The 17,272-nt window shown below is 45.5% G+C and overlaps 1 protein-coding gene across 3 annotated transcripts in view; it reads right to left on the bottom strand.

Moving 5' to 3' along the window:
* Positions 1 to 17,272, bottom strand: part of LOC124795172 (probable cytochrome P450 301a1, mitochondrial) — a 230,169-nt gene that overhangs the window by 31,494 nt on the left and 181,403 nt on the right. For 2 of the 3 annotated variants that reach the window (XM_047259067.1, XM_047259068.1), the window contains exon 11: positions 6,268 to 6,483. The exons of the other annotated variant lie outside the window; for it this stretch is intronic. In XM_047259067.1, the coding sequence (XP_047115023.1) occupies positions 6,268 to 6,483 (216 nt within the window). The remainder of the gene's footprint in view (positions 1 to 6,267; positions 6,484 to 17,272) is intronic. 3 annotated transcript variants of the gene reach the window in all.

Below are 17,272 nucleotides of genomic sequence, written 5' to 3'. Positions count from 1 at the left end.
GGCACCGTGCCCTTACAGCTCCACTTCTGGCAGTATCCCCATAGAATGGCTCCTGCACGGAAGCAGAACTTTTCTTCAAATATTATTTGTTTATCTTGGTCAATTATGAAGATCAGACCCTCTCTTACATCTAACCAGGCGTTCCAAGTATTTTACATTACATTTATTACGAGAAGGGTGTTGCAGGTTACATCTAACAAGGCCGTATTTTGAATCTATAGATCCTTAGGCTGATCATGTGATGAGGGTCATACTAGGGGAAATGCTGTCATAGTTAACTCGAAATCAGCGTTTTAAAGCAGTTTGCGCATTGAAAAACTCTAAGGCCGAACTGAAGGTGTATTACTTAGTTGAATACGATGTTACTCTGTAGTTCATGATTTAGTGAATCAGATGTGGTTAAAAAACTTTTAAAATTATCAAGTTCTTCAGCAAGTTGAGATTCGCGTCCATGAAAAAAAAATAGTATTTCAATTCTCAAAACAAGATGTTATAACTACATCAAACTCCCGATGACCTGGATGCAGAAGGTTGGCGATCTTTGGAATAATAAAAAAGAAACCTGAAATATAGTTTCATGGTTATAATAAGTATTTTAACTTAAAATGCACTATTACGCAGATGACTCATATTTTACTTCCGGAAGATAACGCCAGTCAGAGTTTATCTCTTTGTCGCACATCCCTGAAATTTTTTTTCCGTTGTGTCCGATTTTATCTTCAGATATATGCGAGGTGTCCATCCTTGAGGCATATTCGTCGCCAATTACCTCTGTCCATTTGTCTGCCCTAGAAACTAAAAATCGATAGTTTCCAACGCGCAAGTAATGCACTAGGGTTTCGAACGTGAAGTCTAATATGTTTCGTATGAACAGTAAATAGTAGTTTCCGGTTTCCTGTGCGGATTTGCGTTAACCTGTATAACAGGAGCTTGCTGTACATGCAAACATATCTGACAGGCAAATGCAAGATTCAAATGGCTGTGAGCGCTATGGGACTTAACTTCTAAGGTCATCAGTCCCCTACAACTTAGAACTACTTAAACCTAACTAACCTAAGGACATCACACACATCCATGCCCGAAGCAGGATTCTAACCTGCGACCGTAGAGGTCGCGCGGTTCCAGACTGTAGCGCCTAGAACCGCTCGGCTACCCCGGCCGGCGGCAAATGCAAGACAATAAAATAAATGACGAACCAGGAAACGGTCGTAAATAGTTTTATTGGTCAAAAATCACTACCGGTTTCGGCCGATTGTAGGCCCATCTTCAGGTGAACAAAAACCGTCAAGCGCATGGTAGCAATAGACTGAACACAAGGCTTCAGGCAAGTGAAAGCCGCATGTGAATCCGAGATACTATTCTCGGGCTTATAATCGCCCAACAACAGTAGTGATTTTCAACCAGTAAAACTCTTTACAACTGGAACAGTTAATTACCAGGCTCTGTCATGTTGATCAGTTACGGATGCCCTTTTAACCAAATCTTATGTACATATTATCTAATCGTTTTGCGCCTGCGGCTGGTCCCGGCGGAGGTTCGAGTCGACCCTCGGGCATGGGTGTGTGTGTTTGTCCTTAGGATAATTTAGGTTAAGCAGTGTGTAAACTTAGGGATTGATGACCTTAGCAGTTAAGTCCCATAAGATTTCACACACATTAGAACATTTTTTTGCACCTAATCTGCGAACTAATGAAACTTGTTTTAATAGACTATCCAGTCACATTAATTTGACCACCACCTTCGTCGAAGTCAGTGTCCGACACTCATTCTCAGACGGCAGATGGCAACACTTGCAGTGAAGGGTACATAAAGCGTGTCGGGGGGACGCAGAGAATAGTGCTGTCGTAATACGGAAACGGAAGAATTTATCTGACGTTCAAAATGGCAAGGGTGGAAACATTTTTGAAATGGCTGAGTTTGTAGACTGTTCGCTTGATGCGGTGGTTAAAGTGTACTATGGATGACAAAATGGCGCTATTTAAAAGTGGCGCCGAAGCAACTGTGATGCGCCACAGCTCTTAGTTGACAAGGGTGAACGACGACTGCAATGTATACGGGCGAAAAGACATTCAAATGTTGAGCAACTGTCATGGAGCCCGAGTCCCTGACGTTTTACGCTCACTAAACGAACTTATGGCGGAACTCGCTGCTCTTCTTTTGGACTGAATCGTTCGTAGAAAGGACCCACTTCGCCGCGCGACGACGAGCCTTTCTACGTATTTGTGGTCAATCCGTGACGTATTGTAAGTAGGCTGTTTAGGTTTTTATGTTGGTAACGCCACGTAGTGCTCTGTATGAAAATCGCCGAGTGTGCTGTGTGAAGTCTGTGGCTGCTTGGCATTGTTGGAATATTCGCTATTGTAGTGTTGGGCAGTTGGATGTGAACAGCGCGTGGCGTTGGGCTGTTGGAGGTGAGCCGCCAGCAGTGGTGGATGTGGAGAGAGAAATGCCAAAGTTTTGAAAGGTTACTGTAATCGGACGATCTGGACGTGTGTCCGCCAGAAAAAGGAAGTTTGTAACGATGGATGTCATGAATTGACACACACACACACACACACACACACATACACACACACACACACACACACACACACACATATATATATATATATATATATATATATATATATATATATATATATATATATTGTTAGTTCTCTATCAAAATCTTTCATTTTCTACCTTTCCCTATAAGTAGTTAGTGTCTTCAGTAGTTTGAATCTTTTATTTAGCTGGCAGTATTGGCGCTCGCTGTATTGCAGTAGTTCGAGTAACGAAGGTTTTTGTGAGGTAAGTGATTCATGAAAGGTATAGGTTATTGTTAGTCAGGACCATTCTTTTGTAGGGATTATTGAAAGTCAGATTGCGTTGCTTTAAAAATATTGTGTGTCAGTTTAGTGATGATCAGAATAAGTAAAGAGAGAAATGTCTGAGTACGTTCAGTTTTGCTCAGCTGTTTGAAAATCAAATAACGTTAGAGGTTTCCTAGCACAGTCATTCATAATTTTTCAAATGAGACGTTTCAATTTGTTTTTGCTGAAGGTCAACTGCCAATCCATACACCAAGCGTCGATCCTCTACTGGTCTTTCTGGACTTCAAAGCAATTTTCTAGCGTTGTGATTTCTCTAGAAATAACAGTGTCATCGTGAACAGCCTCCTGAAGCTCCCGAGACTATTTAGTAGGTAATTTGCACATGGGGAGTGTTCGCAATTAAAAAGTCTGTTAAATAATTTTTTGAGAGGAAGGACTAAAAAGATAAACCACTTAATTTAATAGATCAAGCTTTATGTATGTCTGATAAGGCTTAAAAGGACCGTTTTGCTTTATTATGTCCACTCATTGAAAGCAATTATTGCCTCACTACTCGTATGAAACATCCAGTAAAATATTTGACATACGATTTGTTATTAATACCGTATTATAAGATATACAAATCTTTTTCCCACTATATTAACTTACAGGCCTTCAAAGTACTCGGTTTTCGTAGTAGCTGCGCTTTTAAAGCCTATAATAGTTTTACAATTGTCACTATTGCATGTTGATATTTGTTGGATCGTGTCTACAGGTGCCTTCCCACCCACCTTTTTCCCGGCCGGAGTGGCCGAGCGGTTCTAGGCGCTACAGTCTGGAACCGCGCGACCGCTACGGTCGCAGGTTCGAATCCTGCCTCGGGCATGGATGAGTGTGATGTCCTTAGGTTAGTTAGGTTTAAGTAGTTCTAAGTTCTAGGGGACTGACGACCTCCGCTGTTAAGTCCCATAGCGCTCAGAGCCATTTGAACCAACCCCTTTTTCTGCAGAATAATATTTCGACAGGAAGCACAAAGTTAGCTGATTGCTTCTCGCAACTTAGTCCTTTAGCTTTTTCAAACTTCAGTCAGCACATGATACCAATTGAGAGGTTCTCCTTGTGTGTTCCCTTTCCTGTTAGTTATGGAGTTTTCCAAAGTTTTTGTGCTAAGAAAGTTCTGTGAAATTAGGTTTATTCCTCTTCGCTGAGTTTATCATACTGATTGAATTGTCAAGCAAGTAAAGGTGGTGTTCTTTTTTTTTTTTTGCTAGCCTGCTTCGATTTTACCAAGGCAAGCCGCAAGAGGCAAGAACGAATGCCTAGAGTCTTGGAACTTCAAGTCTTCAGATTCTACACTCCTGGAAATTGAAATCAGAACACCGTGAATTCATTGTCCCAGGAAGGGGAAACTTTATTGACACATTCCTGGGGTCAGATACATCACATGGTCACACTGACAGAACCACAGGCACATAGACACAGGCAACAGAGCATGCACAATGTCGGCACTAGTACAGTGTATATCCACCTTTCGCAGCAATGCAGGCTGCTATTCTCCCATGGAGACGATCGTAGAGATGCTGGATGTAGTCCTGTAGAACGGCTTGCCATGCCATTTCCACCTGGCGCCTCAGTTAGACCAGCATTCGTGCTGGACGTGCAGACCGCGTGAGACGACGCTTCATCCAGTCCCAAACATGCTCAATGGGGGACAGATCCGGAGATCTTGCTGGCCAGGGTAGTTGACTTACACCTTCTAGAGCACGTTGGGTGGCACGGGATACATGCGGACGTGCATTGTCCTGTTGGAACAGCAAGTTCCCTTGCCGGTCTAGGAATGGTAGAACGATGGGTTCGATGACGGTTTGGATGTACCGTGCACTATTCAGTGTCCCCTCGACGATCACCAGTGGTGTACGGCCAGTGTAGGAGATCGCTCCCCACACCATGATGCCGGGTGTTGGCCCTGTGTGCCTCGGTCGTATGCAGTCCTGATTGTGGCGCTCACCTGCACGGCGCCAAACACGCATACGACCATCATTGGCACCAAGGCAGAAGCGACTCTCATCGCTGAAGACGACACGTCTCCATTCGTCCCTCCATTCACGCCTGTCGCGACACCACTGGAGGCGGGCTGCACGATGTTGGGGCGTGAGCGGAAGACGGCCTAACGGTGTGCGGGACCGTAGCCCAGCTTCATGGAGACGGTTGCGAATGGTCCTCGCCGATACCCCAGGAGCAACAGTGTCCCTAATTTGCTGGGAAGTGGCGGTGCGGTCCCCTACGGCACTGCGTAGGATCCTACGGTCTTGGCGTGCATCCGTGCGTCGCTGCGGTCCGGTCCCAGGTCGACGGGCACGTGCACCTTCCGCCGACCACTGGCGACAACATCGATGTACTGTGGAGACCTCACGCCCCACGTGTTGAGCAATTCGGCGGTACGTCCACCCGGCCTCCCGCATGCCCACTATACGTCCTCGCTCAAAGTCCGTCAACTGCACATACGGTTCACGTCCACGCTGTCGCGGCATGCTACCAGTGTTAAAGACTGCGATGGAGCTCCGTATGCCACGGCAAACTGGCTGACACTGATGGCGGCGGTGCACAAATGCTGCGCAGCTAGCGCCATTCGACGGCCAACACCGCGGTTCCTGGTGTGTCCGCTGTGCCGTGCGTGTGATCATTGCTTGTACAGCCCTCTCGCAGTGTCCGGAGCAAGTATGGTGGATCTATAATATAGGCTAAGCTGTGAGTAAATTAGGTAGGACACTTAGATTTGTTGGCAGAACACTACGGAAATACAACCACTTTACAAGGGAGTTTGCTTACAAATCACTCGCGCCACTCATCCTACAACATTTTTCAAGTGTTTGGGACCTGTACCGTACCAAATACGACTAGCCGGGGGTATTAAGCATATACAGGGAAAGACAAGGCGGATTGTCACAGGTTTGTTTGACGCGTGGGAGGGTGTCACAGATATCTTGAAAGAACTAAAATAGCAGTTTCTTGAAGACAAACGTAGAGTATTCCGAGCATCGGTACTTACGAAATTTCAAGAATCGGTTTTAAACGGTAACTCTAGGAATATACTATAATCTCTAATCGCTCCAAGAGGAATCGTGAGTACAAGATTAGATTAAGTGCAGCAAACACAGAGCTATTTGAATAATCATTCTTCCCGTGCTCCATACATGAATGGAACGGAATAAACCTCATAACTGTTACAATGGGACGTACCCTGTGGTATGTTGAGCATGGAATGTAGACGTAGATCTGCTGGATGAAACTTTAACTACGGACTTGGTTTGACACTTCACTGAAACACTCTGTTTTTATGATACAACGGTAGAGTCTATTGAAAAATAGCCACATATGGACTTTTTTCATGTTCCACCGGAGGCTTGTGACAATCTTAACAGTGAACGTAGTCCCCCCAGACAGTGCCAGCTGCTACGCTGCGACAGATACGTACCCTGGCCACCAGCGTGTAGACCTCCAGCTCTGCGAAGCGCCTGCCGATGCACATCCGGGGGCCGAAGCCGAAGGGCATCGAGGCGAAGGGGTGCGCGTCCTGCGCCTCCGACCGGCCGTCCGGGCCCTTCAGCCAGCGCTCGGGGCGGAACTGGTCCGCCTGAGGGAAGTACTGCTCCGACAGCGACAACCGTGCGTGGCCCATCATCAGATCCACCTGCCGGCATACACGGACAGCTCAGTACGATCTCAGAGGCGCTGCCTTATCGCGGTACTCATTATCGGACCATTCTCCAGGATGGCAGACATTGCCTTTGCGCAAATCGTCTCCTTTCAGCGTATGCTGATGAAATAATAGAAATACACTACTGGCCATTAAAATTGCTACACCAAGATGAAATGCAGATTGTAAACGGGTATTCATTCGACAAATATATTATACTAGAACTGACATGTGATTATATTTTCACGCAATTTCGGTGCATAGATCCTGAGAAACCAGTAACCAGCACAACCACCTCTGGCCGTAATAACGGCCTTTATACGCCTGGGCATTGAGTCAAATAGAGCTTGGATGGCGTGTACAGGTACAGCTGCTCATGCAGCTTCAACACGATACCACAGTTCATCAAGAGTAGTGACTGGAGTATTGTGACGAGCCAGTTGCTTGGCCACCATTGACCATTGGTGACAAATCTGGAGAATGTGCTGGCCAGGGCAGCAGTCGCACATTTTGTGTATCCAGAAAGACCCGTACACGACAAGCAACATTTGGTCGTGCATTGTCCTGCTGAAATGTAGGGTTTCGCAGGGATCGAATGAAGGGTAGAGCCACGGGTCGAAACACATCTGAAATGTAACGTCCACTGTTCAAAGTGCCGTCAATGCGTACAAGAGGTGACCGAGACGTGTAACCAATGTCATCCCATACCATCACGCCAGGTGATACGCCAGTATGGCGATGACGAATACTCGCTTCCAATGTGCGTTTACCGCGATGTCGCCAAACACGGATGCAACCATCATGATGCTGTAAACAGAACCTGAATTCATCCGAAAAAATTACGTTTTGCTATTCGTGCACCCAGGTTCGTCGTTGAGTACACCATCGCAGGCGCTCCTGCCTATGATGCAGCGTCAAGGGTAACAGCAGCCATGGCCTCCGAGCTGATAGTCCATGCTGCTGCAAATGTCGTCGAACTGTTCGTGCAGATGGTTGTTGTCTTGCAAACGTCCCCATCTGTTGACTCAGGGATCGAGGCGTGACTGCACGATCCGTTACACCCATGCGGATAACATGCCTGTCATCTCGACTGCTATTGATACGAGGCCGTTGGGATCGAGCATGGCGTTCCGTATAACCCTCTTGAACCCACCGATTCCATATTCTGCTAACAGTCATTGGATCTCGACCAACGCGAGCAGTAATATCGCGATACGATAAACCGCAATCGCGATAGGCTACAATCCGACCTTTATCAAAGTCGGAAACGTGATGGTACGCATTTGTCATCCTTACACGAGGTATCACAATAATGTTTCACCAGGCAACACCGGTCAACTGCTGTTTGTGTATGAGAAAACGGTTGGAAACTTTCCTCATGTCAGCACGTTGTAGGTGTTGCCACCGGCGCCAACCTTGTGTGAATGCTCTGAAGAGCTGATCATTTGCATATCACAGCATCTTCTTCCTGTCGGTTAAATTTCGCGTCTGTAGCACGTCATCTTCGTGTTGTAGCCATTTTAATTTCCAGTAGTGTAAATATTGACGCAAAATGCAAAATTGTAAAATTAGGCGGCCAATGGGGAAACGTGTAACGCTGAAGCGCCGTTTCACCGTTTTTCTGGGAGGGAAAGGGACATATGAAGACCAGGACATAAAGTCTTTACGAATTTTATTCCGTTTATTCAGATGGATAGTCGCTATGCCTCACAGACTGGCGCGTGAACAATATACGCAAATGTCAGCATTTAAGCTTAATGAAGCCGGTTGGAGTAATCGGCGAATCACTCGACATTTGAATACGAACGATGACACGATCCGACGCTGTTCGCAGAAATGAGTGAACCATGACCGAACACAGCGCTAAGAAGAACGAGGTCGATCTACAGCGACGACAAAACTCGAAGACTGATCAATCGTCAGAGAGACACTCAGAGTCCTGGGTTCATGATGAGCATCGATCCGGAGTGCAACTGGTACTTCAGTGACCACAGCGGCTCCTAGAAAGAGGGCTGAGCCCACGGCACCCCTTGCGGGAACCACCATTTACCTCTGTATACCATCAAACCCCTTTGCAGTGTTCTCGACCACGTTCGACCTGGAATCTCATTGGCTGAAGCAGAATTGTTTCAGAGATGAATCCCACTTCGAAATGAGCCCCGATAACCAGCGAAACCGTTTCTGGAGACGCCCCGGACAGCAGTGGGATACGAACATGACTGTCACCCGCCATACAATCCAAGGAGTGAGGATCTAGAGAGCCAATTCATTTCCCACTACGACCATTTAGTTTTCATCCGCAGCATGCCCCTACAACTAGCTCGGGAGTCTGACAATATAACGCGCCAATTGGACAATATTTGGCACGATATCCCTCGGCAGTACATCCAACAATTCTATAAATCAGTGTCAAGACGAAGACTGCTTGCGTAAGGGCCAAAAGTAGAACAATGTCTTATTAAACTAATGAACTTGTAAAGCTCTTTTTTGAATAAATCATCGAATTTTTCTGAAACTGTAATCATTTGTTTATCTGTAAATTACATCAAGTCTATCGATTTCCGTCGTATTTCAGTAATTCCGTCGTAGTGTGTATTTTTTTAAATTTAGTCTTAGACTGTACCTTGAAGAAGGCGATCAAAAAAATGGTTCAAATGGCTCTGAGCACTATGGGATTTAACTTCTGAGGTCATCAGTCCCCTAGAACTTAGAACTACTAAAACCTCACTAACCTAAGGACATCACACACATCCATGCTCGAGGCAGGATTCGAACCGGTGACCGTAGCGGTCGCGTGGTTCCCGACTGTAGCGCCTAGAACCTCTCGGCCACAACGGCCGGCGAAGGCGATCCAATGGCAAATAACCAGCACGGTTTACGGCAAAATATTTCCTGTGTAATGTCTTTATTCACACAAATTAATGAGTGCTACCGAAAGGAGATCTCAAGTTGATCTCATAAGTTTAGATTTCCAGATAAAGTTTGACACACTTCCTTTCTAGCAGCCTGTAATCAAATTGCTGGCCTGTGTAATATTGTCCAGTGTCGCGAACAGAGAAGTGAATTCCTGTTAGAGAGGCCGCACACCGTTAGTTCTGACTGACGGGAGGTCGTCTAGCGATAATCGATATTTGGGGTTCTCCAGTGGAGCATTACCGACCATCTGCTGTTAATAGTCTTACATAAATGGTTTAGGAGAAATTGTCTGCAGGCCTCTTACTTTGTCTGCAGATGATACCTGTGTTTATCATCTTGACGATCAAAACGAACTGCAAAGTGATTTAGAGAAGATAGCTGCATGGTGCAAAAAGTAGCTATTGCTCTTAAACAATAAAATAAAGTTGACTGTTTCAACTTGAGTAACATACTAAAATAATTCCGCTAAATTTCAGTAACACGATACATTATACAGTTTTAAAGGTCGTAGATTCAAATAAATATCTAGGGATTACCATTACGAACAACATACTTCTTTTCCATCACATAAAAGACGATGTGGGGTAGGCGTTTTATTGGCAGATCACTTACAAGATGCACCAAATACTTTAAGTACATTGCCTACATTACACTTGTTCGTCCTCTGCCAGAATGTTGCTGTGCGATATAGGATACTTACGAGATAGGATTAACGGAGAACATAGGAAACGTTCAATGAAGGACAGCACGTTTTGTATTATTGTGAAATAGGGCAGAGAGTTGCGACGGTCGGCGGAATGGGAATGGGGATGCAAATGCTTAAACCCCGGAGGAGCCCACAACTCCGACGGTCGGCGGAATGGGAATGGGGCTGGCTCTCGTTGTCTAGCTCGGGGATGATCTCCTATCCTTCCTGTCGCCAGTCACGTGTGCTTAACACCTGTTATCGTGCAAAAATAAAATACTCTCGATGCTGCTGACGGACAAGTACAAATGTTAACTAGGGTGCACTCTAAGAGGCTGAAGTGGAATGACGAATCGAAGGTGTGTGTTAAGTTCCTTGAAATGCACAAGCTTTTACTCATAACTAAATAAAGTTCACTGGTGGTATCTTCCAAACAGTTAGGTGCCGGTTTATTTATTGGTTTGACCCCTAAAAGCCATGATGAACACGCTACAAATTTTAATTGAAGGTCTTGAATGCTGAACAACATCGACTGAAATTTAGCAAATTGATCAGTTCCATAAAACACGGCCTAATCCCGAGGGTTTAAAGTTCACTTGACATTAGTGCGAATTCGTTAGTGTCGGATGACAAAAAATATTCGTCCAGACTGGTTTAAGCACAGTTGAAGTGCAGTGGCACTGCTTCAGAATCAGTCACCTAAATGTGGTAAAATAATAGTCCAATCTGACCGTATCAGAAATTAAGTCCCGTTTACACCCCAAAACGTAGTTTAGAATCATCAAAAATAAAGTGTCCCACATCAGCGTTTCGGCGGCTAAGTGTGACGACACTCGAATGGAAACAGAGTCCCACAGCTACGATTCTTGCAGCAAAGTGCCGTTTGCTTACAAAAACGGTCACCAAATACACAGCCGGCCGGTGTGGCCGAGCGGTTGTAGGCGCTTCAGTCTGGAACCGCGCGACCGCAACGGTCGCTGGATCCAATCCTGCCTCGGGCGTGGATGTGTGTAATGTACTTACCATAGTTAGGTTTAAGTAGTTCTAAGTTCTAGGGGACTGATGACCTCAGATGTTAAGTCCCATAGTGCGTAGAGCCATTTCAACCAAATACACAACGCGCGAAAGACACAAGTCACTACTGTGTTCCTCACTGAAAATATCTCAAGTCCTAATCATATTCCGTTTGCACTCACACGTGAAATTCGGCTAAGTTCAACACTTCTGGAACCGCAAAACTGTCACCAAAGTGTCGCGTCGAGCAACACGGGTCCGGCGTCAGCAAAGGCGCGCCGAACTCGGACCTGGAGCTTTTTTTTTTTTTCTTTATTATAATTTTAATCACCTCATACAAGGCGGGCTATCAGCAGCATGTTACGCTGCTCTTCAGCCTTGAGTGGTACAATAATATGACATATAGGTGGCACAGACAATACAATAAAAACGGCGGGCAAAAATGTAGATACAAAAAACAATAAACATGAAGCTGTTCACGCTGGACGAGAAAAAACACTAACACTTGTTGACACGGCGCACATAACACGGATGACTGCGACGGCACACGTGAACAGTGGTGGCGTGACGGCGAAAGAACACTAAACACAAAACGAAGGCACACACACGAGACACTGATGGCGATGAATTCCGGCGCGCGAAAGTCCACCGAGTGTGTACGAGTCCGGGGACCTGCCAAGAGAGGAGGAGGGTGGGTGGGAGAGGGAGAGGGGAGAGCAGAGATGCCACGGGCAGGGGAGATAAGGGGAAGGGAGGAAGGGGGAGGGGAAGCCCGGGGGAAGGGGTGGAGGAAGGGGGATGGGGGGAAAAGGAAAGGGAGGGAGGGTGCCTAAAGGAAAGGACGCAGGAAGTGGGGGGGGGGAGGATCAAAGATGATACAAGGGGTAGATGGAGGGGAGGAGGACATCATCAGGAAGCCACCTTGGGAGAGGGTAAGGAGGGTGGAGCGATGAGACCGGGTGGGACGTGGGAACACAGGCGCGGCAGCAGGCGGGGGTGGGATAGGATGGGCGACACAAGCCTGTGAGGAGGATCGAGTTTGCGGAAGTTGTACAGGATCCGTATCCTTTCAAGGAAAAGGAGGAGGTGGGGGAACGGAATGAGATCGTATAGGATCCGCATGGGGGAGGGGAGACAGATGTGATAGGTGAGGCGGAGAGCATGGCGTTCAAGGATTTGAAGGGATTTATAAAAGGTAGGGGGGGCGGAGATCCAGGCCGGATGGGCGTAACAAAGGATAGGGCGGATGAGGGATTTATAGGTGTGGAGGATGGTGGAGGGGTCCAGAACCAATGTACGGCCGGAGAGGAGCTTGAGGAGATGGAGTCGGGAGCATGCCTTGGCTTGGATTGTCCGGAGATGGGGGGTCCAGGAGAGGCGACGGTCGAGGGTGACAACAAGGTACTTAAGGGTGGGGGTGAGGGCGATAGGACGGCCATAGATGGTGAGATAGAAATCAAGGAGGCGAAAGGAAGGGGTGGTTTTGCCTACAATGATCGCTTGGGTTTTGGAGGGATTGACCTTGAGCAACCACTGGTTGCACCAAGCGGTGAACCAGTCAAGATGGGATTGGAGAAGGTGTTGGGAGCGCTGCAGGGTGGGGGCAAGGGCAAGGAAGGCGGTGTCGTCGGCAAACTGGAGAAGGTGGACGGGGGGTGACGGCGGCGCTGGAGCTTTGTGTCAGTTCTGCTAAAATACTTTCGATCCGAAATGCCCCAAGCCACGTCACGTAACTGCTTTCCATTGACCACCACTTCTTTGCATAAGTTTTTACAAAGAAGATAAATCTTAATTCTGTTTGTACCATTACATGCGCACTCAAATTTTCATCAAAACACACACATTACACAAATTTGTAGCTGCAATAGTTGGCTCAGAATTAATGTTTGAATATTTTTGCGATTGTCTTTGCAGAGTGTGAAAATAGTTTTTGTATATTTGTGCCACTAAATAACATTGCACTTCTTTATGAGGCACCACTTTCCATATGAATTTGAAGCGCTCTTTCTGATGCACTAATGAGGATTTATGTATATACATAGGTTAAACAAATTTGGGCAAAACTATGCAAAAATTATTAATAAACAAGGACAACATATCATAATAATTACAAATATCACAAACTAAACATGTTGAAATGTGTGTAACGACACACGCTATCACGCACCGCCTTGCTATTTGTGTACCTGTCTTGTATTATTTATTTTAATTAATTATTAGCAACAAATTAATAAAACTGGCGTTTTACGAATCAAATATTAACGTTGCAAATTATACAATTATGTTAGTTACTGAGTTTAGGTGAGAATTTTATAATGAGCACTTGCTCTACTCTGTACCAGAACTGGTTCAAAAGTTTTAAATTATTTAGTAACTCGCACTTGTTGCAGGTTTGTTTATTTATTATCTTTTTATGTAAAATTCGTATAAGTCGTATCAGTGTCTCGGCTGATTCATCTCAACTCATTTTTCAGTTGCCGTACTGTAGTTTGTCGTACTAACTTACATTCACGTGTAATCAACACAAACGTGGATAAAGCGCGGTCTTAAAGCCTTGTGCAGGAACGGGATAAACCCTCATGGCGTCACGTAACCGCCAGCCGCTTGAAACTGACACGTCCACGGAGAGCGATCTGCCGCTGATCACTTGCTCGCCGCCGTCTCCCCCGCCGGCCTCAACGACCGTGCGTCCGCCCTTGTTTTTCTTCCCTTTTCTCTCCAAACAACAACAGATGACCGCGCTTTATCCATCTATGTGTTGATTACACGTAAATGTAAATTAGTACGACAAACTACAGTACGGCAACTGAAAAATGAGTTGAGATGAATCACCCGAGACACTGATACGACTTATACGAATTTTATAAAAAAAGATAGTAAATAAACAAACCTGCAACAAGTGCAAGTTACTAAATAATTTAAAACTTTTGAACCAGTTCTGGTACAGAGTAGTGCGATCCGCGACAAACTTTTATCTCCAAACAACAACAGATGACTGCCGTGTCACTGTGACACGCGAACTGGAGTGGCAATCATAGAAGCACAGGCGTTTTTCATTGCCCCTCGCTTGGAAACATTTAGGTATTCGTTTTCCCATGTGCTGATGGAATGGTACATTACTAGTATAGAAGTGTTTCAATGAGTCCTGTGCCAAAGAGGTGTTACTGAAGAACAGTCATATACATGTAGATATTTTACAGACCGTAAAAGATCGAATACTTAAGCCGATTGAAGATTGTGTGAGCACGGACGCTTCAGTGGCGACGTTGTTGGATAAATGTTTCACGGTTTTCATGTCGCGTCAGATTTGAATATGCGCGATTCCAACGACTTTCTGTGTCGTAACTCTCATTATTTAACAGTCACACTACACTGAAGAGAAAAAAAAACTGGTAGACCTGCCTAATATCGCGTAGGGCCCAAGCGAGCACGCAGAAGTGCTGCAACACGACGCGGCATGGGCTCGACTAATGTTTGAAGTAGTGCTGGAGTGAAATGACGCCATGAATCCTACAGGGCTGCCCATAAATCCGTAAGAGTACGAGGGGGTGGAGATCTCTTCTGAACAGCACGTTGCGAGGCATCCGAGATATGCTCAATAATGTTCATGCCTGGGGTGTTTGGTGGCCAGCGGACGTGTTTAAACTCAGACGAGTGTTCCTAGAGTTACTATGCAGCAATTCCGGATGTGTGGGGTGTCGCATTGTTCTTCTGGGTTTGCCCAAGTACGTCGGAACGCACAATAGACATGAATGGATGCAGGTAATCACACAGGATGCTTACGTACGTGTCGCCTGTCAGAGTCGTACCAGGCGTCCCATATCACTCCACCTGCACACACCCCACACCATTACAGAACCTCCACCAGCTTGAACCCTCCTATGCTGATATGCAGGATCCATGGATTCATGAGGTGTTCTCCATACCCGGACACCTTCATGCACTCGATACAATTTGAAACGGTACTCGTCTGACCAGACAACATGTTTCCAGTCATAAACAGTCCAATGACGGTGTTGACGGGCCCAGGCGAGGCGTAAAGCTTTGTGTCGTGCAGTCATCAAGGGTACACCAGTAGGCTCTCGGCTCCGAAAGCCGGTAGCGATGATGTTTCGTTGAATGGTTTGCACGCTGACACTTGTTGATGGCCCAGCATTGAAATCCGCAGCTGTTATCGCAGGAGTGCAATTCTGTAACGTTGAACGAGTCTCTTCAGTCGTCGTTCGTTCCGTTCTTGCAGGATCTTCTTCCGGCCTCAGCGATGTCAGAGATTTGAAGTTTTACCGGGTTCTTGATATTCACGGTACACTCATGAAACGGTCGAACGGGAAAATCTTCACTTCATCGCTACCTCGGAGATGCTGTGTCCCATCGCTCGTGCGCCGACTATAACACCACGTTTAAAGTGATTTAAATCTTGATAATTTGCCATTGTAGCAGCAGTAACCGATCTAACGACTGCGCCAGACATTTGTTCTCTTAGATAGGCGTTACAGACCGCAGCGCCGTATTCTGCCTATATACACAAACAGGCAAAAAGAAATACAAACGTCTCAAAAATGAGATCGACAGGAAGTGCAAAATGGCTAAGCAGGGATGGCTAGAGGACAAATGTAAGGATGTAGAGGCCTATCTCACTAGGGGTAACATAGATACCGCCTACAGGAAAATTAAAGAGACCTTTGGAGATAAGAGAACGACTTGTATGAATATCAAGAGCTCAGATGGAAATCCAGTTCTAAGCAAAGAAGGGAAAGCAGAAAGGTGGAAGGAGTATATAGAGGGTCTATACCAGGGCGATGTACTTGAGGACAATATTATGGAAATGGAAGAGGATGTAGATGAAGATGAAATGGGAGATATGATACTGCGTGAAGAGTTTGACAGAGCACTGAAAGACCTGAGTCGAAACAAGGCCCCCGGAGCAGACAATATTCGATTGGAACTACTGACGGCCGTGGGAGAGCCAGTCCTGACAAAACTCTACCATCTGGTGAGCAAGATGTATGAAACAGGCGAAATACCCACAGACATCAAGAAGAATATAATAATTCCAATCCCAAAGAAAGCAGGTGTTGACAGATGTGAAAATTACCGAACTATCAGCTTAATAAGTCACAGCTGCAAAATACTAACACGAATTCTTTACAGACGAATGGAAAAACTAGTAGAAGCCAACCTCGGGGAAGATCAGTTTGGATTCCGTAGAAACACTGGAACACGTGAGGCAATACTGACCTTACGACTTATCTTAGAAGAAAGATTAAGGAAAGGCAAACCTACGTTTCTAGCATTTGTAGACTTAGAGAAAGCTTTTGACAATGTTGACTGGAATACTCTCTTTCAAATTCTAAAGATGGCAGGGGTAAAATACAGGGAGCGAAAGGCTATTTACAATTTGTACAGAAACCAGATGGCAGTTATAAGAGTCGATGGACATGAAAGGGAAGCAGTGGTTGGGAAGGGAGTAAGACAAGGTTGTAGCCTCTCCCCGATGTTGTTCAATCTGTATATTGAGCAAGCAGTAAAGGAAACAAAAGAAAAATTCGGAGTAGGTATTAAAATTCATGGAGTAGAAATAAAAACTTTGAGGTTCGCCGATGACATTGTAATTCTCTCAGAGACAGCAAAGGACTTGGAAGAGCAGTTGAATGGAATGGACAGTGTCTTGAAAGGAGGATATAAGATGAACATCAACAAAAGCAAAACAAGGATAATGGAATGTAGTCTAATTAAGTCGGGTGATGCTGAGGGAATTAGATTAGGAAATGAGGCACTTAAAGTAGTAAAGGAGTTTTGCTATTTGGGGAGCAAAATAACTGATGATGGTCGAAGTAGAGAGGATATAAAATGTAGGCTGGCAATGGCAAGGAAAGCGTTTCTGAAGAAGAGAAATTTGTTAACATCCAGTACTGATTTAAGTGTCAGGAAGTCATTTCTGAAAGTATTCGTATGGAGTGTAGCCATGTATGGAAGTGAAACATGGACGATAAATAGTTTGGACAAGAAGAGAATAGAAGCTTTCGAAATGTGGTGCTACAGAAGAATGTTGAAGGTTAGATGGGTAGATCACATAACTAATGAGGAAGTATTGAATAGGATTGGGGAGAAGAGAAGTTTGTGGCACAACTTGACCAGAAGAAGGGATCGGTTGGTAGGACATGTTCT

The sequence above is a fragment of the Schistocerca piceifrons genome, chromosome 4 (genome assembly GCF_021461385.2).
Source record: "Schistocerca piceifrons isolate TAMUIC-IGC-003096 chromosome 4, iqSchPice1.1, whole genome shotgun sequence".
Lineage (NCBI taxonomy): Eukaryota > Metazoa > Arthropoda > Insecta > Orthoptera > Acrididae > Schistocerca > Schistocerca piceifrons.
The sequence above is the reverse complement of the archived record's forward strand: the minus strand, read 5'-3'. Positions and strand labels throughout refer to the sequence as shown.